This window comes from Aythya ferina, assembly GCF_964211825.1.
Source record: "Aythya ferina genome assembly, chromosome: 19".
NCBI classification, from domain to species: Eukaryota; Metazoa; Chordata; class Aves; order Anseriformes; family Anatidae; genus Aythya; species Aythya ferina.
The window spans coordinates 11,991,804-12,017,101 of record NC_140309.1 but is presented as its reverse complement, the minus strand read 5'-3'; the positions used below and the strand labels follow the sequence as shown (position 1 = coordinate 12,017,101).

Below are 25,298 nucleotides of genomic sequence, written 5' to 3'. Positions count from 1 at the left end.
ACTCTTAGAACTTTTCATTGCATTCAGTAGTACTTTTTATTCTGTGTTGTAGATTGACCTACAAACTTTCTAGAAAAGTCTGTGCTCTGTTACACCATGTGACTTTTGTTATTTCCCCAAGGAAATTTTCAATTTTTCAAGTAGGGAACAATTTTAATAATTGGAAAATTTTATTGTTTTGCTACTTGATATAATAACCATACCTTACTCCAAATTCAGGTTGAAGGCCAAAAAAACAGCAAGCTTTGAAGAACCTTTCTGAATATAACCTCTAACTTTATAGTTGTATTCTGCTACTTAAATATGGATTCCTATCCAGAGATCCAACAGATTAGTATATCTGTTCACATTTTCATTGATTATGGTTTTGATTTTTCAGAACAACAACAACAACAAAAAAGCTTCTGTTCAGTATCAAATGTGGAAGGTAAAACAAATCTCAAAACTCTTTCCTTCCGGAATTTTGTGCTGCCATGCCAAAGGGTTTTTTTTACGCTTTAAAAAAAAAAAAAAAAAAAAAAAAAGGGGGGGGGGGAGAAAAAGTAAAGTTTAAAGACCCATTTTTTAAATGTTCCATTGTGCAAGTGACATATCTTTTGATTACGAGTTTTGCTGAAGTTAATTTCTGCATAGGCTTATGAAGGGTTATGGTTCTCGTGGACAGCATGTATCAGCTTAAATAACTGTGTTTTGAAAAGCATGCTGGTTGTTTTAGACAACATAACTAACTTTATACAGTTGAATGTCAGTAGAATTTTAAAGAATATGTAATGTATTATGTTCAGACCCCTTCTAAACTAGTTGTGCTGCTGTCAATAGTAAAAACAAATTGGGAAAACACAGGAATAAAATGGATGTTTGGAAACTCAGATTATCTCCCAGTTGTTGTGTTTGTTCACTGTTGTGGTTGAATAAGCTTGAAAAATTGTCATCCTTCTACTGCAAGTTAGCAGGATCAGCTAGAGTCACTTCATCTCTCCACTCCCACCTGCATTTCTGGTCCATCCCTCAATTCTGTCAAAGTAATTTTGGAAACTGTTTCTCTGACATTGATGCAAATATGTGTCACAAGAAAAAATATCTCCTTTTTAGGATAGATAAATAGAGCCAATGTAGTCATACAGGTAGACCCATCTTTTCCTATCTTGGACATGAGCCTGCAGCTAATAAGACAGAAAATATTACTTTTTTTTTTTTTTTTGAGGTAAAGTCCTTGGTGTTTAAGCTAGAATACACTGTCTTTAAATTCTCTTTAAAATTTGTTTGCTTGCCACCTTTTTCTCCTCCAGTTTTTCCATTGAATACTGTCTTATTTCATGTCAAGTAAAATAAAATGCCTGCGTTGTTATCCTGTCCTGTTCAGGCAAAAAATTAGGTATACATATGCCAAGAGTAGTGACAATCCATCTTCACAAAGTTTACTCTGTCTGGCATTGATCCAGGGCATCCTTATCTATTCTGGGAAGACCTGACATACCGTGTTTCCTTCATTTGCAGAGCAAGGAATGGTTATTTCACCTGTAAAGAAAGAATTTCTGGAAAGAAGTTGGTACAAAAGCATGCAACACATGCTTGCGAGGTGTAGAGCCCGTACTACGTTTTCTTTAAAAGCAGAAAAATAAAATTATCCACAGCTGGCTAACTTAACAGGAGTGTTCGGTCTCTAAGGAAGCTTATAGGCATGGTGGTTATGACTTAAAAATGAGTTCATATGGAAGTGATTTATGTAAAATATGTACCGCTTGCGAAGCGTACGTGTGTGAAAACTGAAAGAACTGACCTCCATTAGGAAGACACGTGAAGATGGCAGCAGTAAGCATTACCCCTTTTGCGGGAAGCATTTCAGTTTAAGGTTGGGGTTTTTATTTGGGGTCTCTCGGCGGGCGTAGGAAAGTGTTAGCGCTGCCCAAGTGGAGGACATCGGCCTGACTGTCGCAAGCTGGTGCTCTGCACCCCTTCAGCACCGGTGGGACCGTGGGGACCCCCCCACGGTGGGTGTGCAGCCTGCGGTCCCAACACGCAGGTCCCGGGGAGCGACGTGTGCCAGGGCACCACAGCAGCAGTGAGCAGAGAGCAGTGCCCAGCGTTGGGACGGCGAATGCCTCCCCGGTGCTTCTGTGGAATGGCAAAAGGGTCTACGTGGTGCTTACTTGGGGTATTTGTCTTAGGGTTCTGAGCCAGATGTCGTGTTTTGAGGGGTGAAATGGGGAGTGACTGTTTAGATTTGAGCTGGAAGGACATTTGAGGGCTTGCAGCAAGCAGATTATTTTTTTTAGTTTGAGATCTTGTTGCTAAGGCATTGTTGAGTCATTTTACTGATATATCTGGATCAGTTTGTATCCTTCTTGTGCTGTGAAATTTAATCTTGTCTGTCATTTTTCTCCACATTGTGTTTCCTGGGTAACAACCAGACTTCCAAAGCCAGTGATCTTCTGTCTCTAATCCTTACTCTGTTACTAAAGTGATTGATAAATCAATAGATATTGATCCTGAAGTACTGCCATCAAGTTTTAGAGCTGATATCCCAAACTAATTAATAGGAAATGTGGAAATACGGACCTCTGAGTTGTTTCACACCACAGCTATCCCTGCAGCAATTTTGATGTTTTAAAAGCCAACATCTCTACAAGAAGGCGTGCCAGACCTCTTCTGGGTAATCAATTAATAGTCAGAAGGCAGCACCATTTTCAAAAAGACTACTGAATGTCATGTTGAATTGTTGGATAGTTATTTTCCAACAAAGAATTTTCTGAGGACAGGTTATTGTATTTGTATTACCAGAGGCCGAATGACCAGCATGTTTAAAAGGAAGCTGGTTCGGTAGCGTTCACATCCTTGCCTCTTGCTTTTATTTCAATTTGACTGCGCTGTTGCCAAGCAACAAGTGCCCAACTCCCCCGGTCGCCTGCCTACTCCAGCTCTGTTATCAACTCATTTGTATGCCAGAAAAATACAAGGAGCCTAAATTTCGGTCTGCTTTGTTGAAGGCAATCTGACTAAGAAGCCCTTGTTTGCACCTACCAAGGACGAGTTGTGGGTAAAGAGATAGCCCTGGAGTTTGGGAGGAGGTGCCGTCTCGCTTCCATGCACATCTGTGATGTTTCCCAATCAGTACGTGTATTTAGAAAAACCACAGAACCCCATGTGCACATCCAGGCTTTTATCAGCATGCTTAAAATTTTGAAGTAGACTTGCCATTTGCCCCAAATAACTTGTGGAAAATAGGATTTTCTCATAGCTTCACTGTTCACTGGGTAGTCTCTTTATAGGTGGAACATGCTCGGAACATTTAAAAGTTGAGTTCACGTAGACGTTTTGCATCCAGTAAGATTTAGCATCCTGTGTTGAATGGCTCAGCAAAAACATGTAATATTTCATGTAATTCCCTCAACATAATTCACTCTAGACGTTGTAGTCATATTACCTCATTTTGTGATCTCTGTCCTACCTTGCAAGCTAAGCTGCTTTAAACTGTGTGTGATGAAACCATATGGGTGAGATAATTCTAGGAAATTCCTAATTCTGATTTAAAAAGTAGGTTGATACTGTTTTAGTGTCAGTCAGTACTTAGCAAATACATTACCTGTCCAAAAAGGGTGGCAGGCGGTGGCATTTTTTCAGATATTGATCCTACTTGCTGGAATTTCAGTTCTGTCAGATTATTTAACCTGGGGAAAATATATGGAACTTGTGCAAGTGGGGAACTTCCAGCCTGCTGGTAGCCGCTCAGGTTAATGAGGCACTTCTGGCTACTGAAGGCACTGTGCACATCCTGCTTATAGCCCAGGTTGTTTTAACTTTGACTTGGGTAACTAGTTCTTGTGTACCTCAAATGCCTATGAAATACCAGTGGTGTGGTTTTTTTTCTTTAAATCTTTCTGTTCTGTAAAACACAAAGATACTTTTTTTTTTTTTTTTTTTTTTTTTTGAGATGGAGAAGTTACCTTTTTGTAGCACATAGACATGTCTTAAGGGGTTGCAACTTCTAAAGAGTAAGAATGAGAAGGGTAGGCTGTGTTACCATTATCACATCAGCTTATTAATAAACAATATTAGGAAAAGTTGAATATCAGAATAATACAATTGGCTTATACCATAGTTTCCCCCATAAGACATAGAGATTGAGCCAAGTGCCTGCTTGAAGTAGGTTTGTATAATAAAATAGTATCTATTCAGCAATTATTACCTATCTGCCAAGAGTATATGATAGCAATGCTTATGTGAAAAGAAGCACTGTGACTAATTCAGTTCAATACAAACATAACTTTATTTTTACTTAAATGCCAATGAAATAACTGTACAAATTCATCGTGTAACATTTACTGTTAGAAATTAAAACACATTTCTGATTATAGAAATATTGTTCACAATTGGAAAGTTATGATTTCTCTGATACCAGGTTGTAAGTGGTCTACAGCCCTCACTGACACCTAGGAGAAATAGGTAGAGGGCTCCAGTCTTGGTATTGAGGTTTTCTGGATTTTGCAGCACCTTCATGCTACAATAACTGGAAATTAAATGGCCTGAAATGCATGGAAATCATTGTATAAAGATATGCAGTATTAGGTGAATAATACTTTTTCAGTGAACTTGTTCTTCAGTTTTCATTTCATGCTGTTTGCAAAACTTCATCAGTAGTATATCAAGTACCTTTGCCACATAATTTTCTTAAGGTGGTCAAAACCATGCGTGCATCTATTTCTACACATTGATGGTGCAGATGTCAAGGAGAATAGCGTTCGTGCTCATCATTGTAAGGCAAGGATTTGGGCATGTTCAATGCCATGGATTGAATTAATTTGTTAAGTCACAACATTTAAGGAGTGTTTAAATGACAGCTTTCAAACTAATTGCTTACTTGATATATGTTACATAACTTGCATTAGAAATTGGCTGATATTTTCTTTCAGTATTCAAAAAGTAGTAGTTTGAAACACTCTGGCTGAATTGCAGCATTCTTTTAGGCGTAACGTAGTGACAGATATTTCCGATTTTTGATTGTAATTTAGTGGTCAATTTTGTTAATTTGTGTAGGTAAGTTCCTTGTTGGAGAGTGTCATGGCATTGAACATCTTGTGTTTTCCTTCTATCTTTTTTTTTTTAAAGTATGGAGAGCGAGAAATAACTTGCCTGCAGCCTCTAAGTCAAGACAGAGCAAAAAGAGGTATCAGCCCCTACCATTTTTCCCATGCTGAAGTTGGACCACATTGGCTTCTCAGTTTACCCTCTCTTAGATAGACATCATGGCATTGTCATATTTAATTCCTAAATTCAAGACTGTTGTTCTTCATATTTAAAATATCCTAATACATATGAAGCAAACATAGATATACATGCTAGCAATTTTTCTCAGGAATAACTTCTGATTAGTGAAACAGCTAGGTTTAGTTTCTTTATTTTTCCCTTCCTTATGCATGTCATCATAACAGAGAATCTGTGCTGCTATATTACAAGGATTGCTCATCGGCAAGTCAAGCAAGACAATGCAGATATGATACAAGACTTCTATTTTTTCCAGTTGTTTATGACAAAATCATACATAAAATCAGTACTTAAAATTCTGATGTTTTATTCTGTGCAATTAAAATTAAAAATTTAAATACAAAATAAGCACATTTTTAAAAACAAAATCATAGGTTAGTTTTACTCAATTAAGACTTTAAAATAAGTAGCAGCTTAGTATCCAGACATTAGTGTGCGCTTCTTTTAAGAACTGTTATCTTCTTTAGATCAGTCAGAACTTCAAATTTTTTGTATTTTGATTAATTATTTGACCTGGATGTCTTACCTCCAGCTATGTATCACAGGAATAAGCTCAATACTTCTCACAAGAATACAAGCCTCTAGCCAATAAACATTGCCACTGCATTAAGCATTACAGCATAAAACAAATATACCTCACAGATACTTGCTTTGGAGGGCACATCAGTGTTTAAAATAGTTGTGGTGGATTCCTCTCTCCTTAAGGTAGCAGTTGTGCTTTGAGGCATTTTCGAGTAGTTTGTTGGCATTCCGCTGGTGATACTTAGAGTCATGGGGGTAGTGGATGATCCTGTTGGATGGGCCAGGCTTGAGTTCACGTCAGTTGAATCTTTAATGTAGATTGTGTGTGTGGCTGCTGCTTCGTAAGCGCTAACCTTCCTAGTTGTCAGGTCTTCTGGATAGAGGAGCAGTGGCCGGTCTGTGCTTGTAAACAGTACAGTTTGGCCTAAGGTAGCCAAGGTAGTAACTTCCTTAGCTTTAAATTGTTTATACATTTTTGTCATTTGGGCTGGTTCAGTTGCCACTGGGGAAGCAGCTTTGTCTGCTGCCTTTATTCCTTTAATCATGAGGTTAGTGACTGGAACTGTGGGAGCAGCTGCGGATGGTGTGGCGTTCACCCAAAGCACAGATTCGTTAGCACAGGGAGCCCCTATGACGCTGGCGGTGGTTCCCTGCACCCATTTAAGTAAATACGGGATGTTTTGTTTATCACTGCAGGACCAGGGGTTGTTATATAGTGTTACAACTTGCAGCTGAAAGAGCTGGTCAAACGCTTTGTCAGGAATGTATGTGAACTTGTTGTTGTGTAGGTAGAGGCTTGTAAGGTGCTGTAATCTCACCAGTGTTCCTGGAAGTATCTGGGACAAGAAATTATTGGATAGATCCACTGTCTCTATGTTGTAGGGCATATTGGTTGGAACTGTCCAAAGTTTGTTGCTGCTGAGGTTGAGAAACTTGAGACTGCTCAGTGTGTTGTTGATGAGAACAGCTCTTTCCACCATGTTCCTAGAAATATCAAGCACTTTAAGATTCCACTGGTAAGCTGTGTCAAGTTTCTGAAGAACTTTAATGTTGTTATTTATGGCATATAATTCCCACAAGGACTTGGGCAGATGAGCAGGAATATTCTTGAGCCAATTATTTGAAATATCAAGGGTCCTCAAGTTGGTGAATCTTGTCAGCTGATGATCAAGATCTACAAACTGGTTAAAGGATAGATTTAAATATGTAATGTTGTCTTGAAGTCCATGTGGCAGTACAGTTAAGTTTCTGCCTGAACAGTCCACATTCCTGTTGTTTCCTGAGCATGTACAGTTAGAAGGACAGATAACCAAAACAGTGGGTATGAATAACAGAAGGACCAGCAGACAGGTAGATGCTTTCAATATCTGGTGTTCCATTGCTCCCTAAAAATAAATATACCAAAATGACACCCTTTAAATCTATGTAATATATATTTTTTATTTGTAAGGGCTGTCTTTGCAATGATTAGTTGCAGCAGAGATTAAGTAAAAATATCAATAAACCCCTTTGTGGTACGGTCCTTTTTATAATTGTTCAAGAGAGACTTTACAAAGCATCCCTTCATAGACTGTCATGTTGTCTGGCAGAATGAGACTTGTTTTTTCATCTCCCTTTCCCCATCAAGCTCAAATGAGGGCTTTCTTCCGAAAATGCAAGTCTCTTCCAAATGTTATACAATGTCTGCTTCTTGTTTTTAGTGATTTCAAGCCTATATTATGTTTGGAATAATGTGTTCTTTTATACAAGATGAAAAAATGGCTGTCAACTGGATCTGCTTCACAAATCTCTGCAGTAATGTAGCAGTCCCCCCCATACATGCATGCTATTTGCTTAAGTAGAATTGGTTAAAATACATTTTAAATTGTTAGGAATTTAGTTTGAAAACCGAATTCTGCATTCATGGTAACATGCATATTGCTATTTTTCTTTATTATCACGTCAATTACATTCTCAAAGCTGCTAACACATGTTTGAAGCTGATTTAATGTTAGTAAGAAATCTCTGACACTGCAGCAAATTTCTGGTGCAAGCATCTGTCATCAACTAATAATTTTGTTTTTATTTCTATCTCTAAATTTGCAGTAGGTTTTTGTGATTAAAAACAAAAAATGCAAACTTACCGTAATCTCTTCTGCAATATCAGCACATCATTTCTGTGAAAGATTTAAGCTTAGAGGTCGTCTTGTTCTAGAGAGTAGCTACAGTTGCTGTCTGTGGATTGTGCTTGCCTCTTCAGCTGCATCGTATTGCTGCTAGCTGGGGCTCTGCAACCACCTGATCTGTACTACATTGGAGGACTGCAGAGCTGTCATTGGTGCTGACTCAAATTTATTGCAAAGCGTGCATATTCAATAAAATAGTTGGCTTTTGTAATTTGAGTTCGTTAACTTCTCCCTAACTATATTTTTTTAGCCTTGTTAATGCATCATAATATAGTACATAAAATTGCCTAAGTAAACAGTACTGAGTGGAATTTTGGTGGGCTATTTTAGCTTAACCTCTGAGTCCATTTAAATGTTCCTATTTAAAAAGTCACTCAAGTTGTGTTCTGTTTTACCTTCACTTAATCTCTGCTTCTGTAGTAAAGGTTAATGTTAATTTAGGCTTCCTATCTTGAGCTTTTTTAAGCAACAGTGCTAGAATATCTTTTCATAATTTTAAAATGTTCAGTTTTCTGCTGCTCAGATCAGGTTGTCCCTGTATTTTCAGGTATAATATAGCCCAGACTGTAGGATTTTACTGCTTTCTGTAGGAAAGCTTTATCTGTGTTTCTCCAAACAATATCGTAAGAGTATATATTGTTTATAATGCTGTTAATTTTAACATCATTTAGTGCAACAGCCTTATAGAAGTCTCTGAGCAACTGGAAAGCTGTTCTTCAGGCATACAGATGTATACATCTTATAAAAACAATAAGGAAACTTGTAAATATATTTTCCTGTGCCCATTGTACCCACATCAGCATAGAATTGTATATGCACATCTTTTTACCTTTGTGACCACCTTTCAACTTCCCATCAAGTAGCGTATTAAAATGCATGGTTCTAGACAGGGCAGCAAGCTTCTCTTGTAGCCAGGGCCCAGAAAGGAACCTCTAAAACACTTAAGCATCTGGAGTTAAAAGGCATCTGGCATCTAGACAACTGTAAATCAATTTTTGAAATTTATATAAATAAGATTGAACCTTTTCTGAAAAGACTGCTTCAAAGGAGATAAGTAAACGTGCACAACTCATTCTGATAGTTATTTGTCTTGGGTGTTCTGTGAACTGTTTGTATATCCACAAAAATCAAAAGTGCCTAGGTAAAAGAAGGCTTTTTCATGCTTGTTCTTCATGTGCTTGGACCTGTTTCAGCTTTTTCATGACCACTATATTAATTCTTTACTTTCACTATTATTCTCTGCGTTACCAAAAAATAATGTGCAGTGACTAGAGACTTTATATCACTAAATATTTTGGCAATATTGTATCTGGAGGAAATCTCCTTCCTATTAATGAAGAACAACTGATGGCTGTTATGAGGATTTATTTTAAATGCCTGTCAACCGCTGTTACCAAGTAGTCTCCAGTCATATGCAGAAAACAGACCTTTTTTTATGAAAGATAGCCGATATATATGCATGTCAAAGCATTCGCATTTTGCTCTGAATTGGAAGCTTTGTATCTAAGCAAATTCTCTGTTGTGCTTTAAGCAACCAAAACATCTTTGAATTAGAAAGCTTTATTAAAATTGGCTTGAATTCATTGCATTCACTTGTACAGCCTAATAGGACAAACAATTGTTAGAAGCTCTGAGTACCTCGAAAGCTTATACTGTTTCTTGAAAGCTCCGTGTATCAGTATGCTATGTATACGTATGTGCTGACACACAAAGGTATGCATGTTCTGTTTTCCGTAGTCTCCAAAATCTGGAGGTGCTACTTGTCTATGCAGTGGGCTCCATCTGTATTGTATTTTGGCATGATTTGTTTTGGGCAGAACTAGGTTGTTCCCTTCTGTGAAAGCTGAAGTCAAGAAGTGCTGGGGAACCGTTGCTCGTGCTGTGGTTTGGTTGTTCCTGCTTGTGGCAACTTCTCCATTGTTCAGTTATTTGAAGAACGCTTCATTTAAGAAAAATGAGAAGCATGTTGGAAAGTGATTTTGCCCATCTATGGGAGAGTGTTCTGGCTGAGGCAGTGATTCACAAATCTCTTAAATGATTAGCTCAGGAGGCGGGGGGAATTGTTCCTTTATTTCTGAGAGAAGTTCCTCTTGTTTGCTGGGATCCAAACTATGATCCTCAGCTGGTTCCCTGAGCCAGTCAGGTGGAGGTGGCAGGTCAGAGGGCTCAGAAGAGGGGTGAGGACACGAGCCAGGTGTGCAGCTTGCTGCGTCTGAGACGGGCGGTGCAGCAGCGCTGGAAACGGAGATGCTGGTTGCAGAGCAGTCTTCTGCTGGTGGAGGCACTTGGCTGCTTTCATGAGTGGTGGTGCAGCTGGGTGGTTTCTCTGATGCGGTAAGATCATGCTGGAAGTGTGTATCTTCTCTAAATTTCCAAGGCAACACAGATAAAACCGATGAACGCTTGGTAGCCTGGCCAGAGTCCATAAAGATGTCTGGTGTGTCTCCATCTGCAAACGGAGAACGACCAGCCCAGTTTGAATTGACTAGAAGGGGCTTTCTGCAGCACTTCCACAGAATAATCACAATAATAGCAATTATCATACTAACCAAAATTACGCCAATTATCATTGCTGGTAGGCTTTCACTTCTAGGCTCTTTGTATATTTCAGTCGGGTAAGGTGTTGTCGTCACAGCAGTCAGTGCTCTGCCAAACGTGTGCAGACTGGGTCTGGTTGTTTGCGATTGATATGCAGTAGATCTGTTTTTTGTTGGACTCCTGGTGCTGGTATATACATTTCTTTCATTCGTGGTAACATCTGAGGGTGTTTCGGTAGAAAGCGATTTCAAGATTTCTCCAGAGATAAGAACCAGCATTATTTGGCTGCCCACCATTTCCCTGCAGTCTATTGAAATGCGTCCTCTCCTACAGCAGAAATAAAGTAGAACATGTTAATTTGAACTTCTGAAGTACCGCTTTACAGGCACCAGACAATGTTATGTTATACGTAGTATAAAAATAAGATTAGACTCGCTGTTTGAACTTTCATGCCTGTTGCCATTTGTATAACCAGCAGGTTTGTCACTGATTTTACAAGCAGCAGACAGGTTTTCAGTATTACTGATCGTTGAAGTTAAATGACTTTGAAGAGAATGTCATAATTACTATTTTTTCACATTATCAGAAAAAGGCATTGGGAAAGAAGTCCAAAGTATGTTTCAAAATAACTTTAATCATTCGCCTAGATGGTTACAGATGCAAAACAAAATATGAAACACTCACAGAAGTATTGACAAACGCTATTGTCACAAAAGCAAATAAAATTGTCTTGTTTTATACCTCAAAGATTGAAAGAGACAAGCCAAGCCTGAGTTAAAAACTGTTAACAGTTCTGTTACTTTTATTTCCTGTTCTTGCCTCACTTCTGCAGTTGGAGTGTAATATTTTTTTCAAGTTTCCAAATCCTGCTACTGTAATGGAACATCGCTCAAACGTGCTCAGGCTGCTTTAGTATAAATTCCTGCATGTGGAACATTTTTGTAATGATGGGGGCTGTGTTAATGTTAAGTGTTTGGGATGAAACACTTTTTTCCCTGTACTGCTTAGAGTTCAGGTCTCTGAATATCTCTGTATGAGACAAATCATGTAAAATACAGCCACTATATGTGATTATTTTTTTTTATTCTGAAATTACTTTCGTGCATTTTGATCTAATTTATTATTATAATATTAGTCATGTGAAACGGTCTTCAGAAAATCACTATGCATTACTACAGCACCTGAAATTTAATTTTATATGTTTAATTAGTGCTTCTAGAGAACCTTATAATCTAAACCATATAAAATTCATAACAGATAAAAATGACACTATTTCATTTTCTTCTGCTCCCCTCTTTTCAAAATACAGTCAAATAGTACGTATAGAGTTCATGATAATTCATAACAACAACCGTTTAGGACCGAGATAATGCTTGTAAGATAGAGATATTCTACAAGAGCTTTGACTGTGTCAGAAGCTTACAAAGCACTGCACGCAGTTCCATTTAAAAGCAAATAATGCAGATATGAAGCAACGACAACTTGAAGTTGATTCTTACCTTGACATTTATGGTTTATCAAGCAAGCATCTTATTTTTTGTTTGAAGCCTTAGAAAGACGGACTGTGTGCTGAAAGCTGAGCAGTTTTAAAATGGCTTTTCTCACATTGAAGCAAGTTTCTGCAGCTGAAGAGGAAGTTTACCAATACTTGCTGCAGGAAGTGCCAAGAGTAGGGAGATTACTAAGAAACTTAGCTCAAGGTTTGCATGATTTAAGAGCAAACTTTTCAGCTCTGATGATTTGATGAAACTTAAATATTTACATACTTGTGGCTTTTATTGAGTATGTGTCTATTATGAAGAAATTAATAAACGCTTGTTTTCCTGTCTTTGAAAATAGTTACAAAATTTTTGATTGACATAGAAGTAGGTTTGGATTTTATTTTTACAGATATAATTTTGGTGGTGGTTTTGATGAACTGTCAGGATTATTAATGGAAAACCAACCTTAGGTTCATTGCGGTGAGTCATAGAGAGCCATCTGATCACAAGATACTGGCTTGCTTACACATCTTCATGTGCGTAGTTGTTTTAAAAGGTGGATAACTATAGATTTTACCCTTCCCCCTGCCTCCTCTTCCCCACATTATTTTTCTGTCTGGACAACTTCGGTACTTCTTGTTGTCATTAAAGGGGGACTGTGCTCTCTGAGCAGTTGTTTTCCCACTGTCTCTTTGTCCACATCCCTTAGTGCAACCCAGACTACTTTGTATTTTTTGTCTCCTTAAGCATTTAGAAAGGCTGTGTGGCAAAAGAAACTTACACAAATGTCCTCACAGCATTTTGCAAGTGTGTTTTTGTGCCTACAATAATAGCTAGTGCCATGTCCTCATTCTGCAGCTTCTTCATTTCCTGTATGCGCTGTGCTTCTCTTCTGGTTGCACCGGCTCTTTTTCAGTCTCTCCCTACTCCTGCAGCACAGACAAATCCTGAGCCCGTACTGACATAATAACTCACAGTTTCTTGACTCCTTCATCTCATCTACATTGCCTTCACTCATCACAGTCTCCACCTGTCTTGAGCCACAGATCACACCCTCATTACTATTTCTTTTCCTTCTTTCCATTGATAGGATTGTGATTCTATCATTTTTTTTCCTTTTTTAATTTATTTGATGACAATGTTGTTTCACCCATTTTATCTGCTTTCTGCTAGCAACTTACTGTGTTCCTGTTCCAGGCTGGCTAATTCTCCTACAGATTCATTCTCTTTTTTTTAGTTCTGTTATCTTCTTCGCTGTGACAAGTTTTACACCAGGTTAGATTCCCACATCTGCTATCCCAGATTCATTTTTAGTCCTTGCAGTGCCTCTGCTGTTGCCTCGTGTGCTTATGGTCATTTTGGGGAAGAAAAGGGTAACTGTAGGACAAAATGTAGTGTTTTTCCTTGTGGATGTTTTCACAAGGTAAGAAATCACGCCTAGGTATCAGACGGTTACTGACATTCAGCAGATGTGATAGGGATATGATATTCCAAAATGTCTACAGTAATATTTCTTACAATATTTTGACTTAGAGAAATAACATATACTTTATTTAAAAAATGATGATGCTGGTTTATTGAGGATAACAAAATGGAAGACTTTTTATATTCTAATACACAATACAAATGTCATATATTTATGCACAAAGTCAAAACAATAAATATGATGCTCTCAATCTGGTTCAAAAACAGCTAATCTGATTTAAGCAGTTTTTGATGAAGAAAGTGGAAGGGGCGTTTTGAGAGACTAGTTCCTGTTGCAGTAATTGTGTCAAAATTGTGACTGAATTACGGTTCTCTTAAAATAGCAACCTGGATATGCCAGTGTGGCACTTCAGAGTATGCTGTGTTTGTTAGACTAGCTTTCGTTTTTTCCCCCCAGTGGTCTTTGAGAATGGACAAACTTCTGTCCTGTTTTATCCTGTTTGGCTACTTCAGCTGTGATTTCTGGTCAAAAGGAGTTATTGGCACTATTTATGAAGAAGCTTTGTAATGCAGTCCTGCTCCTAGATCTACACATTTGTACAGCATTCCTACTACCATAAAATGAAAAACCCTAAGGTGTGAGTTTAGCTTTCCTGTGTTACAATTCCGGTTGTTATTCGAAAGCTAAGTTTTTGTTTCATATTAATCTTTTTTTTATCATATTAATTAATAAAAAAGTAAAAGCTGAGGTTTGTTTAGCTGACTGGTTTAAATCTCAACCACAAAATTGGTTAAAATGCTTTTGTGTGACTTCAGTTCTTCATTTTCATGTTTATCTGTTTCTCTAGTGATTCTCTCAGTAGTTTGATCTTGGGTTTTCCTTTGGATTGCGGCATCTCTCCCTGCTAGTAACTCTTGCATTATCAAGTCAGTTCCAGCTTCCTCCTTAGGCATCTTCTGCCACGTTCCTGCTGCAGTTGGCCATAAGCTGTTGGTAGCCAGAATATCACCATTGCTTCTGGGCCTCCGTTTTCCTTGTTGAGCTTTTTTGAGATAAGACATTTTGTTTGCTATTATGACTGTTGTCAGAAACAAGAAGGTGCAGATGAGCACAAGCACTGCTATTATAATGAAGCAAATCAGGATAAGAGACTTACTGTCTTCACACATTTCTTTTGACCATGTAGTTTTGGGTTTGCTGGTATTCTTAGGTCCTCCAGCAGCAGAAACAGTACTTCTGGAAGAAGAAGATATTGAAGAGTTTTGGCCCATTGTTGAAGAGAGAGATTGAGGGGTGGCTGTCTGCATTTCAGTCGTCATTGCTTTCCCGTTGAAATTGATGGTTGGAGGAGGATTTGTATTGGCTTCCATTATGTTCTGGCTGCCACTTAGGTTTTGGCTGATGGGATTCCAGGTTTCATTTATGCTGCCACTTAGGTTTTGGCTGATGGGATTCCAGGTTTCATTTATAACTCTGGGGTACTCAGTATGGTTTGCACTTACTTGCAAACACAAAGCAAAAATTATCACAACAGGGAAGGCAAAATGTGGTTTACTGTGTATCTTTGTCTTCATCTTCCTCTTTAGTCACCTGCAAAAGAACAAAATATGGTATTAGTTTAGCAGTGCTGGTTCTGAGAGGTTTGAATCGGACTTCTCAGGGAATAGTAGCCAGCAGCCTTTTTGATCAAAAGTGTGTTTTAACTTGACCTCCTGTTCACTGCATGTAGGAGGAAGCGTTCAGCTGCTGGGAATTCTCACTGAATAGGTGGTCTTGAACTTCAGCTCTTAAACTGTTAAGTTCTGACGGAGGTTTATATATAATGTATGTGAAGATGAAAAAAGAACATGGAGCAAAGTAGTGAAAGGAAAGTGTTATCTACTAAGTACTCAGTGAAGTGTGAATGTACACACTGTAGTAGTTCCTCCGCTCTAAAGCTGACCACCTTAGATCTGTAAATTCATTACTTCTGCTTTTAAATGGTGAAGGGAGGCACCATGTAAAATTTACAAAATACCACTTTTTTCTTTCCTTTGTTGCCCTGAATTTGCAAAATGTAACCATGCTTTTATGGATGGTCAGATGAAAAGCTTTAATTGAAAATATTCTTGTAAATGACAGCAGTAACTTATTTTAATTGTTTGTATTCCTTATCTCAGCTGTCTGTAGCATTTTGTAAATACCTAGGAAAATCTTAATTCTCTAATTCTTCTGATTTATTATGCAAAAGGCTGTCTACCACAAGTGTACTTCTCACATCTTATTCCTCATAAACATACTTCAGATTGTGACATTTTCTTTAAAACTTCTGAGATTATGCAAATTATATTACCATTAGTATGTTCTGTTTTACATTTGTGTAGTACTCAGATTTGCACTATAATCTTTACCTGTTGAATCTGTCTGGAGAACAGGAAACTGATCTTTAGATGAATCAGATACAAAGATGATAAACTCAAAATAACGGTGACAGATGAGACAAATTAGTGAACTACTTCAGTGCTGATGCTTCTTGAATTTTGCGTGTGTGAGACACCTTCAGAGCGTAAGGCTTATTCTGTCCAGTGTGTCTCTTTCACCTGCTTTATCAGAAGTGTTTCTTCTGGGTGTTACGTATTACATCTTGTTCAAATATAACTACTGTAAAGAATGACTGAAAGTAGTAGTGCTGTTTGTAGAAATACATTTCTTCTTATGGCACTTTAAAGACAACAAAGCACATCTGTATGCTTCTAAGTTTAGGTAATTTTGAAACATGCCAGAGGGTGTTTACTTTGCCATAGGGAAAAGTTATGTCTACCAAAGAACTTAATGTATTCACACTCAAAAGTCAGAGAGGTGAAGTTGCTTATGTTTTTAATATCCAAGTGGCAGTCCTTTGTATTGTTGAAGTCCCCCAGGAAAGTGAAAGGGGTGATAGACCTGATCTGTAGCCAGAGAACAACCAATGGGTGTCTCCTCGCATGGCAAAGGAGCAGCAAAATATGTATCTTTCTTTGCAGTTCAACTAAATCGTAAAACCAGACTCTGTTCTGAGATGAATCCTCGTTGTTAAATTTGAACTACAAACCATTTTAGTAATCAGCTGCAGCTCAGGTAAAAGATTTTGTTACCTATATGGTAACAGTTGCCTGGAGAATGCCTGGTCCCATACTTTAAAAAGGAATAAAAGCAGCAACAGCAAAACCTTTTGTTTGGTTGGGGTTTTTTTTAGAAACAAAACATTTCACAAGAAGTTTCTGCATGCTGTGCGGAACTGAGGTGCAGCTGCTGGTACAAATGTAGCTCAGTGCTTACTGCCTGAGGGCTGCAGAGCTCTGCCTGCACCCTCCGAGAGCACAAGAAGTCCAGTGTTACTTGTGATCTGGACCAGAGCTGCTTTTATTGAAAATAAACGGGCTGGTGGTGTTAAGAGCTTCGTTTAAAATCATAAGAGCAAAGGAACTGATCATTAAATAGCTTTTTTTTTTTTTTTTTTTTTTTAGCTCAACCCTTTGTGTCTAGGTATTGGTAGGGTCTTCTGTCGGTACACAGTAAGAGCTGCAATGTGTAGGAACAACGCAGCAACCTGGTGGCTGTCGCTGCTCATTCCTTGGAGTCTGATTGTGAACAGCCTTTAATGTTACTAAAAATACAGTTGTTTTATTAACTTCCTTAAAGCAGTCAAAGACAATATTTTTATTTATTGTTACTGTTTGAGTTGCATATGGTAAACTAAACTAAACTAAAATCTTTTACATAAAAAGTAAAAACATTTACATAAGATTTTCTACAAAATCTAAGAAACCTTGAAGCAGAACTTAAAATAGAAGGAAAATATGCACTTACCTTGCCAGGATGTAGTCAAAAGAAAGTTGGTGTTTTAGATATTTAATCCTCTAACAGTAAGATTTCTTTGCGTGTATATTTGCTCCAAGGATGCTAACGACCATCAGCATCTAGCAAGTAGATTTAGACAAGGCTGGATTTTTTAAGCAAATCTGTAACTGAAATTATATGTCGCTTACTCTAAGTAGGGAACTAAAACCACAGTGATGACACACTTCCTTTTTGTAACAACTATACCATGACATGTTAGAGGCAGAGAAACACCAACTTGCCCAAATTAGCTTTCCGAACAACAGGAAGTAACACAAGGAAAAAGTCATAGGCAGACAAATATTTAACATTCATGAAGTTCATCTTCTTAGTTATCAGTGGCTTACCTCAAATGTTACCAAGAGCTCTGTCTCACTGTGATCAAAACTACGTAGGTGTATACAGTATTTATTAGCTCTTTCTATAGGTTGTTGTCTTGCTTTGAAAGAGTTGAGTTAATAACAGTTTGAAACAGCTCTAGGTGTTATAAAGTGCAAAAACTACTGGTAAGTTTGATTCATAATTAAGTATTTCTAGTAGAATTCCATCTGCTATGCTAACTCTGGGAACTGGACAGAACATCTGCCTAAACCAAGTCTCATAGAGTTCAGCAATTCATTAAACAAGAACAAAAGGTGGTTAATATTTTATATAGTACCTGAATACTGTATAGACCAATCCTCTGTGCTACTCAGAGGACTCATAGTTCTTAGAAATGTTCCACCAAGCGTTAGAGTGCATTATGTGCTGCAGTAGATTGCAAATAAAATGAGCTGTGACCCTTTGAAAAAATGGTATATGGATGTTTAATTAGTCTTAATCAAGGCTATTGAAATAAATCTTTTCCACACATAAAATTTAATGTAATTTTAATCTGTATAAATGTAAAAAAGAGTTTGCGGGATTGCTATTTTACTTCTATTTTTAAAGAAACCCTCAACTCTTACAGTTTTGAGCTGATCGATATGCTCTTCCTCTCCAGCATGGATTTTTTTTTTTTCCCTCTTGTTGGAGATGCTGAATGAACCTGTTTCTGTCTAGAGACTACTATGGTAGGTTGTGTGGCACTTCAAAATGAAGTTGAGTTACCTCCAACTGGAGCTTCACCATATTGGGCTCCAAACTTGGTTGGTGTATGGGCCATGGCAGAATTTAGGCTATGGATGTCAATCCCATATTATTGCTTGAGTTTGACATTTTTTGGACTATGTGAAAGATCAGTTTGTTTCAGCATTGTAGTATGTGTGATACACTACTAAAATGTTTTGATATGGATTTTAAAGGCAAACCAAACAGTGTCTGTCTTGTTTTCTTACAGATTCAAGACCGGTCAGATCAATGGAGATTTACTGATATACCACGTCCTGCTAACTCTGAAGCCATACTATGCAAAGCCATATGAAATTGTAGTGGACCTCACACATGCTGGCCCCAGTAATCGCTTTAAAACAGACTTTCTTTCTAAATGGTTTGTAGTTTTTCCAGGCTTTGCTTATGAAAATGTCTCAGCAGTTTTTATTTATAACTGTAATTCTTGGGTCAGAGAATACACCAAATACCATGAAAGACTCTTGACAGGTTTGAAAGGAAGCAAAAGGCTTATTTTCATAGACTCTCCGGGGAAGCTGGCAGAGCACATTGAACATGACCAGCAGAAACTCCCAGCAGCTACCTTGGCTTTGGAAGAGGACTTGAAAGTATTTCACAATGCTCTCAAACTGGCTCATAAAGACACCAAAGTTTCTATTAAAGTAAGTCTTCTTCATGCTGTTCCTAGTGAACTGTTATATTTCAATAAGAATTTGAGTATGATTTTACTGTCTTAATTCTCTTGTCTCATGGAGAAATCACAACTTAATTTACAATTTCACATATTTATCTTCCTAAAATATAAGCGTCAGACTTTTTTTTCTCTCATTGTTTCTTTAACAATAGGTGCTGAACCATTTTTCTTCTCTCTTTTTAAGGTTGGATCAACAGCTGTGCAGGTGACATCAGCAGAGCGTACAAGAGTACTGGGACAGACAGTGTTTTTAAATGATATATACTACGCATCTGAAATTGAGGAAATCTGTCTTGTTGATGAGAATCAGTTTACCTTAACGATTGCCAACCAGGGCACACCACTCACCTTCATGCATCAAGAGTGTGAAGCCATTGTGAGGTCCATTATTCATATACGGACAAGGTGGGAGCTGTCGCAACCAGACTCCATCCCACAGCACACTAAAATTCGCCCTAAGGATGTCCCTGGAACACTACTGAACATAGCACTGCTCAACTTGGGAAGCTCAGACCCCAGTTTGCGGTACTGATCTTTTAAATTAATATCAACTTTCAACTTCAACTTTCTTCAACTTGGAAGAAAATGTGATCACATTTTCTTCCAAGATTTTCTTAATTTTAGCAAATCTCACTTGAACAACACAATTTTACTTTCACCACAGCTCTACAAAACGTACTTAGTAATCTCGAAAAAGATTACGTTTTGTATAGATGAAGAAAGGCATATGTAATGATGGAGTAACTGGTAGCTTAATTTCTCTTTAAGAGGGAGAAAAAAACTTACGCTTTGCAATATGTGCTTACTAGGTACATTTGATTTTCATGGTACTGAACTTCTTGTTTAATAACTGGGAGCTGTACCACTTAGACCAAGCTCTTAGATGTTGTCAGAGGGCTGTCTCCAAACGGGTCCTGGTTCAAGGAGAGCCTCTGGGGCTGTTGGCAATCTCTTGCTCAGGTGCACTTGGAAATACCTAGAATTTCTTGGAACTGAATGCCTTTCTGAGAAATCCAGTACAAAGTTCTTCAAGCATCCTCTTTAACTTTATCAGAAGTTGTTTTAAAAAAGTAGTAATGTAATTATTTGTCCAAGGTAGTGTTGTCTCTAAAGCTTAAGTGATGCAGGAAAGAAGTTCAGGATTTAAATATAGTACTGGATATTAGCAATGCTTAAGTGATTTTGAAAATTGTATTACTGTGATCTTTTAGTGTAATGTATATATTTTAAAACAGACAAGAAAACTATTACAAGTCACATTGCTTGCTTTGTTACAGGTCTGCTGCCTATAATCTTCTATGTGCCTTAACCTGTACCTTTAATTTAAAGATTGAGGGCCAGTTACTGGAAACTTCAGGTCTGTGTATTCCTGCCAACAACACACTCTTTATTGTGTCTATTAGTAAGACCCTTGCAGCTAATGAACCACACCTTACCTTAGAATTCTTGGAAGAGTGTATTTCTGGATTTAGCAAATCTAGTAAGTAACACTGGTGTTCTTCAATGCTAACCATGAATTTGAAAAGATTTAAGCTGGTAGCTGTCAAGTTTAACAAGCATCCTTATGTGGCTGAGTAACAGTAAGTTTAAATTAAAAAAGCTTCTTTGAACTGTTTTAGATATTTTCAAGATTACTTATTTATTTCTTAATAATCAAGTTCTGTAATACTAAGCCAGTGTCATGAACTGGAGTGGCATCTGTTGGAGTAAAAACATTAATTTGTATGTTTTAATGTACTCTTTCTAATGAAGCAGATCCTTTAAAAAAAAATAAATAAATAAAATAAAAATAAAAAATCCAAGCCCTGCCTTTCTAACTTAGAATTTAAAAAAAGTTTTGCAAAACATCTCCTTCATTTAGACAATTAAATTAATTCAGAGATCACAATACAAATTACTTCTTTCATACACCAGAAGTAAGAACATTGAAAAAAATATATAATATTTTGAGTTCCATGAGGTTTTGAACTCCAGCAGATACATTGACAAAAGCGTTACGTGGTCCTTTCTTTCAAATTTAATCCTTTCAGGTAGATTACAGTGGAGAGATATTATCAGGTTCTACTATGCTATTTTTGTTATCCCTTTCTTACAGACATAAACCAGCTCTGACTATACTGTTGGAAGCTGTTTAACTTCTTTTTAATCTTGAGAATGTATTCTATCTTAAATAGTCTGTCTATTGTATGCCTAAATGTACACACCTATGTCACACTTCTTATTAGGATACTTAAAATGTCAAAATCTTGCCAGATTCTTACAAATGTTTCATGGATGTTGTTGTTATGGTATGTTTCTTTTTGAAGCTTGTCTGTTTGCCCAGTATTATTTGCTTGAATCCGATGATAATTATTTTAGAAGAAAACTGAAAGGTGCTCACAAATAATTATTTACCTATGCATAGAGATCAGTGCTGATTTCTTGTTACAAAGTGAATTTTTATTTCAGGTATTGAACTGAAACATCTTTGTCTGGAGTATATGACTCCCTGGCTGTCCAATCTGGTCCGATTCTGTAAACACAATGATGATGCTAAGCGTCAGCGAGTCACTGCTATTCTTGATAAGCTAATAACAATGACAATAAATGAAAAACAGATGTATCCTTCCATTCAGGCTAAGATATGGGGAAGTCTTGGACAGGTACAAATTCTGCATGATTTCTTGCAATTTGTTTATAATAAAATTATAGAGTTTTTAGTCACTTAAATATTAATGCAAAAAGATAAAATGGAACTTGGCACGACCTAAATATATTTGCTGTATGGAGAGTCATGAGCAAGTTCTCTGATGTTTCCATTCTTTAAAATACTTCATAAAACCATTTCTGAACTCTTGCTTCTAGTACTCTGTTCCTGGCCCCCACTGAGAATTAAGAATTAGAAATATCTGGTGATAGTAGTAATTACTTCATCAAAACTCCTGAATGTGTGGGTACTTTATGGATAGAACCCAGTGCTATCATTCAGATATGTTAGGCCTAAGGTGATGAAAGAACTTCCGTTTTGTTATTTGCACTTTTAAAACAGAAGCATTTTGATTACAATTAGCAGTGTCAATCCTTCTGTTGATTATTAGTTGAACTCTTACCAAATACTGTCCCTATTCTCCACACAAAGTAAAAAAAAAAAAAAAAAAAGAAAAGCTGTTTTCATATGTCATTCACGAAATAAGTGTCCAGATAAATGAGACCAGCTGTATTTGCCATGACCAGGCTTGCTCACAAGCAAGCTGACTTCCTCATTGTCATACTATTATTAATTTTTTAACTGTCGTCCAAACTGATGCCAGCACAGCATCACAAAGTTGCTCTTGGAGAATGTGAGAATTGTCAAATGGATGCATAAGTGTAGTTTCTTGATTGGTCCAGTTGGACTGATAAAAATCAATGTATTTTGGAAGTTTGAATCACACTGAGATGAATATGATCATTTTGTGTAGTATGAAAATCTATTAACAGGTAAACGTGGAGAACATGAAATAAAAAATGAAAAAAATCACAGAAGTCAGTGGGAATTTTATTGTTTATTTTGTTGATCCAGAATCTCAACCAATTTTTATGATACAGTGAAAGCTGAATTTCAACCAGTACTGAAATAGCTTTTAATCTTAGCTTGTATATTACATTTAGAGAGAGTTCCCAGTGCACTTAGATTTGGTTCTTCATACACGAGAAGAAACTTGTTTTACTGGTTGCAGTATTCATGCATGATGAGTGTTCTAAGTAAAATCTTTAGCAGGTAGGATCTTGATTATTTCTTGGAAGTATGTATTTTTTTTTCCACCTCAAATCCCGTTTCTTCTCGTTAGATGCAGCATTTTCTGAATAGTTATACTTTAAAATGAAAAAAAAAAAGATACAAACCATATCATATTGCTTCCACAGTTGTGAAGAATTTTGATTTGAAGTAAAACCTGGTGGAATTCATCTTTACATTTCTAATCTTTACATTAGGCTTGTTTCCAGAAAGACAACATATTATTAAAACCATAGCTTCAATTTATAGTAGCTATATATCTTTAACTTAAAAATATAATGATTGCTTAAACAAAGGGCGATTTACTGTGGAAAAATTATGTTAACCACACTGGGAATAACAAAGAATTATTTTTCTCTGACAGATAACAGATCTCCTTGATGTAGTTCTGGACAGTTTCATCAAGACTAGTGCCACAGGGGGCTTAGGATCCATAAAAGCTGAGGTTATGGCAGACACAGCAGTAGCGCTTGCTTCTGGAAATGTAAAGTTGGTTTCAAGCAAAGTGAGTTCCCTCCTTGCCTTAATTTCTTCTTATATAGTAATTTCACCTTAAATAGTAATGTGACACTGATATGCTTTCTGATGACTCAGTACAGGAAATAATGGAAAAAAAAAAAAACAAACATAAAACAGGTTCCAAGCAATAGAATAATTCCAATGTTAATTTGTAATGGCTGTTACTGAAAGGTTGAGCTCTGCTCTTTAACTGAAACAAAATGGTTGTTTTATTTTCAGGTGATTGGAAGAATGTGTAAAATAATCGACAAGACTTGTCTGTCCCCAACTCCTACATTGGAACAGCACCTAATGTGGGATGATATTGCTATTCTAGCACGTTACATGCTGATGCTCTCCTTTAACAATTCTCTGGATGTTGCAGCCCATCTCCCCTACCTCTTTCATGTAGTTACTTTATTGGTGGCCACTGGTCCCCTTTCTCTCAGAGCTTCTACGCATGGTCTTGTCATCAACATCATTCATTCTCTGTGCACTTGTTCACAGCTTCACTTTAGCGGTAAGTTCTCATCAGATTTAGGATTAAGTTGATTGCTTCTTAGTTTGGTCAGAAATATTTGAGGTGTCTTCCTCTCTTTTAACTGTTCAGAGAATTTGAAAATACCGTGTTGCTATTAAGCTTGTGTACAAACCAGAATGAGGATATGAGCTAGAATGACTATGAGCATGAAATTGAAGCATGACTGTCTGGTTTAGAGCAGGAGTGTCATAAATTGTGTAATGGATTTTTGAAAAAGGGAAGAAAGTACCAGTAAGTTTCAGTAGTAAAGATTAAAGAAAAAATGTATCTGTGCTAAAACTGGCTGATATGTATCTTTTGAATGGTTGCATAATGGAGTAACAAAAATATAAATTATGTAAAGAAATTGTGGAATTACATGGTTAAAGCAAGAATTTTGCATACCGCTGTGTTTCAGCAGTCCTAAAATAATTGATGCTAGCAAATACGTAGCTGTCATTTCTTATTGCAGAAGTACGGTATGCAACCAGGCTGGATTTTGTGAAGAAAAAAATATAAAGTTTATGTAATCTTGTTTTTTAAGTATCTGAAAGCCCATTTTATATCTGTGTATTGACTGAGTGTGTGAATAGATGTGTACACACACACACGGGTATCTATGTATATTTAAAGAAAAGCTTTGCTAGGATACACAAAGAGAAAGTCAAGCCTTCCTGTTTAAGCAGTGAATTTGAAATACACTGAAATGAACTAAACAAAAATTCAGAATTGTAAAAATATTCAGTGCTAATAGCAGGGCCTTCATTTTCTTCTGATTTAAATGGGTTAATTGTAGTAACAGAGTCAAAAACATAATTTGATCACAGTTTGAACCTTACAGTAATGTTGGTCTTTCAAACCGTGAGCTCTCCAGGTTTGTTTTCCTAATGCATATGAGAAGGAGAAGCCTCAGAGAACCAGATCTTTAGACAAGTTTCTTTCTACCTGTTTTCAGACTGCATCTTCCTGGTGGCTGTGGTTTTAACAGTCCATGCGACAGGCCACAGTTGTTCTGAGATGAGTGGCAAAAAAAAAAGTGTTCAAATGTGCATAGGATGATTATCTACTCGTGTATTTGTGGGAGCCTCAGTGTGTTTAAAATATGGAATGCACTTAATTGTTTTAAGTCTAATATGTAAAAATTTATTCAACAGAGGAGACCAAGCAAGTTTTAAGGCTGAGCTTGACTGAGTTTTCTCTGCCCAAGTTTTATTTACTGTTTGGAATCAGCAAAGTGAAATCAGCTGCAGTGATAGCTTTCCGCTCCAGCTATCGAGACAGGTCGTTTTCACCTGGTTCCTATGAGAGGGAGACTTTTGCACTGACTTCTTTGGAAACAGTTACTGAAGCTTTGTTGGAGATCATGGAGGTATGTGGTTCAAAACAAAATTACCCATAAAGGAGAATGGCACTGCTTACCCTTTTCTACAGGCAAGCAGTGTAGTGAGATGTACCTCCCATAATGTGTTAATGAATGCCTAAGTAGCT

The 25,298-nt window shown here is 37.1% G+C and overlaps 3 protein-coding genes across 7 annotated transcripts in view; 1 reads left to right on the top strand and 2 right to left on the bottom strand.

Moving 5' to 3' along the window:
• NF1 (neurofibromin 1) overlaps positions 1-25,298 on the top strand; it is a 93,218-nt gene that overhangs the window by 44,602 nt on the left and 23,318 nt on the right. For all 5 annotated transcript variants that reach the window (XM_084492951.1, XM_084492950.1, XM_084492949.1 and 2 more), the window contains 7 exons: positions 18,571-19,003; positions 19,220-19,560; positions 20,313-20,515; positions 21,484-21,677; positions 23,157-23,297; positions 23,531-23,810; positions 24,965-25,179. In XM_084492951.1, coding sequence (XP_084349077.1) covers positions 18,571-19,003; positions 19,220-19,560; positions 20,313-20,515; positions 21,484-21,677; positions 23,157-23,297; positions 23,531-23,810; positions 24,965-25,179 — 1,807 coding nt within the window. The remainder of the gene's footprint in view (positions 1-18,570; positions 19,004-19,219; positions 19,561-20,312; positions 20,516-21,483; positions 21,678-23,156; positions 23,298-23,530; positions 23,811-24,964; positions 25,180-25,298) is intronic.
• OMG (oligodendrocyte myelin glycoprotein) lies at positions 4,249-9,974 on the bottom strand. The gene is made up of 2 exons (XM_084492953.1): positions 7,908-9,974; positions 4,249-7,169 (listed from the first exon to the last, which is right to left on the bottom strand). Exon 2 carries the CDS (start codon positions 7,161-7,163, stop codon positions 5,844-5,846), a length of 1,320 nt encoding a protein of 439 aa, XP_084349079.1. The 5' UTR covers positions 7,164-7,169; positions 7,908-9,974; the 3' UTR covers positions 4,249-5,843.
• Positions 13,491-17,422, bottom strand: EVI2A (ecotropic viral integration site 2A). The gene is made up of 2 exons (XM_084492954.1): positions 17,223-17,422; positions 13,491-14,984 (listed from the first exon to the last, which is right to left on the bottom strand). Exon 2 carries the CDS (start codon positions 14,966-14,968, stop codon positions 14,162-14,164), a length of 807 nt encoding a protein of 268 aa, XP_084349080.1. The 5' UTR covers positions 14,969-14,984; positions 17,223-17,422; the 3' UTR covers positions 13,491-14,161.

Bases quoted from the DNA above. Each gene is read 5' to 3' on its own strand.
- EVI2A (XM_084492954.1), bottom strand. From the start codon at position 14,968: ATGAAGACAAAGATACACAGTAAACCACATTTTGCCTTCCCTGTTGTG.
- OMG (XM_084492953.1), bottom strand. From the start codon at position 7,163: ATGGAACACCAGATATTGAAAGCATCTACCTGTCTGCTGGTCCTTCTG.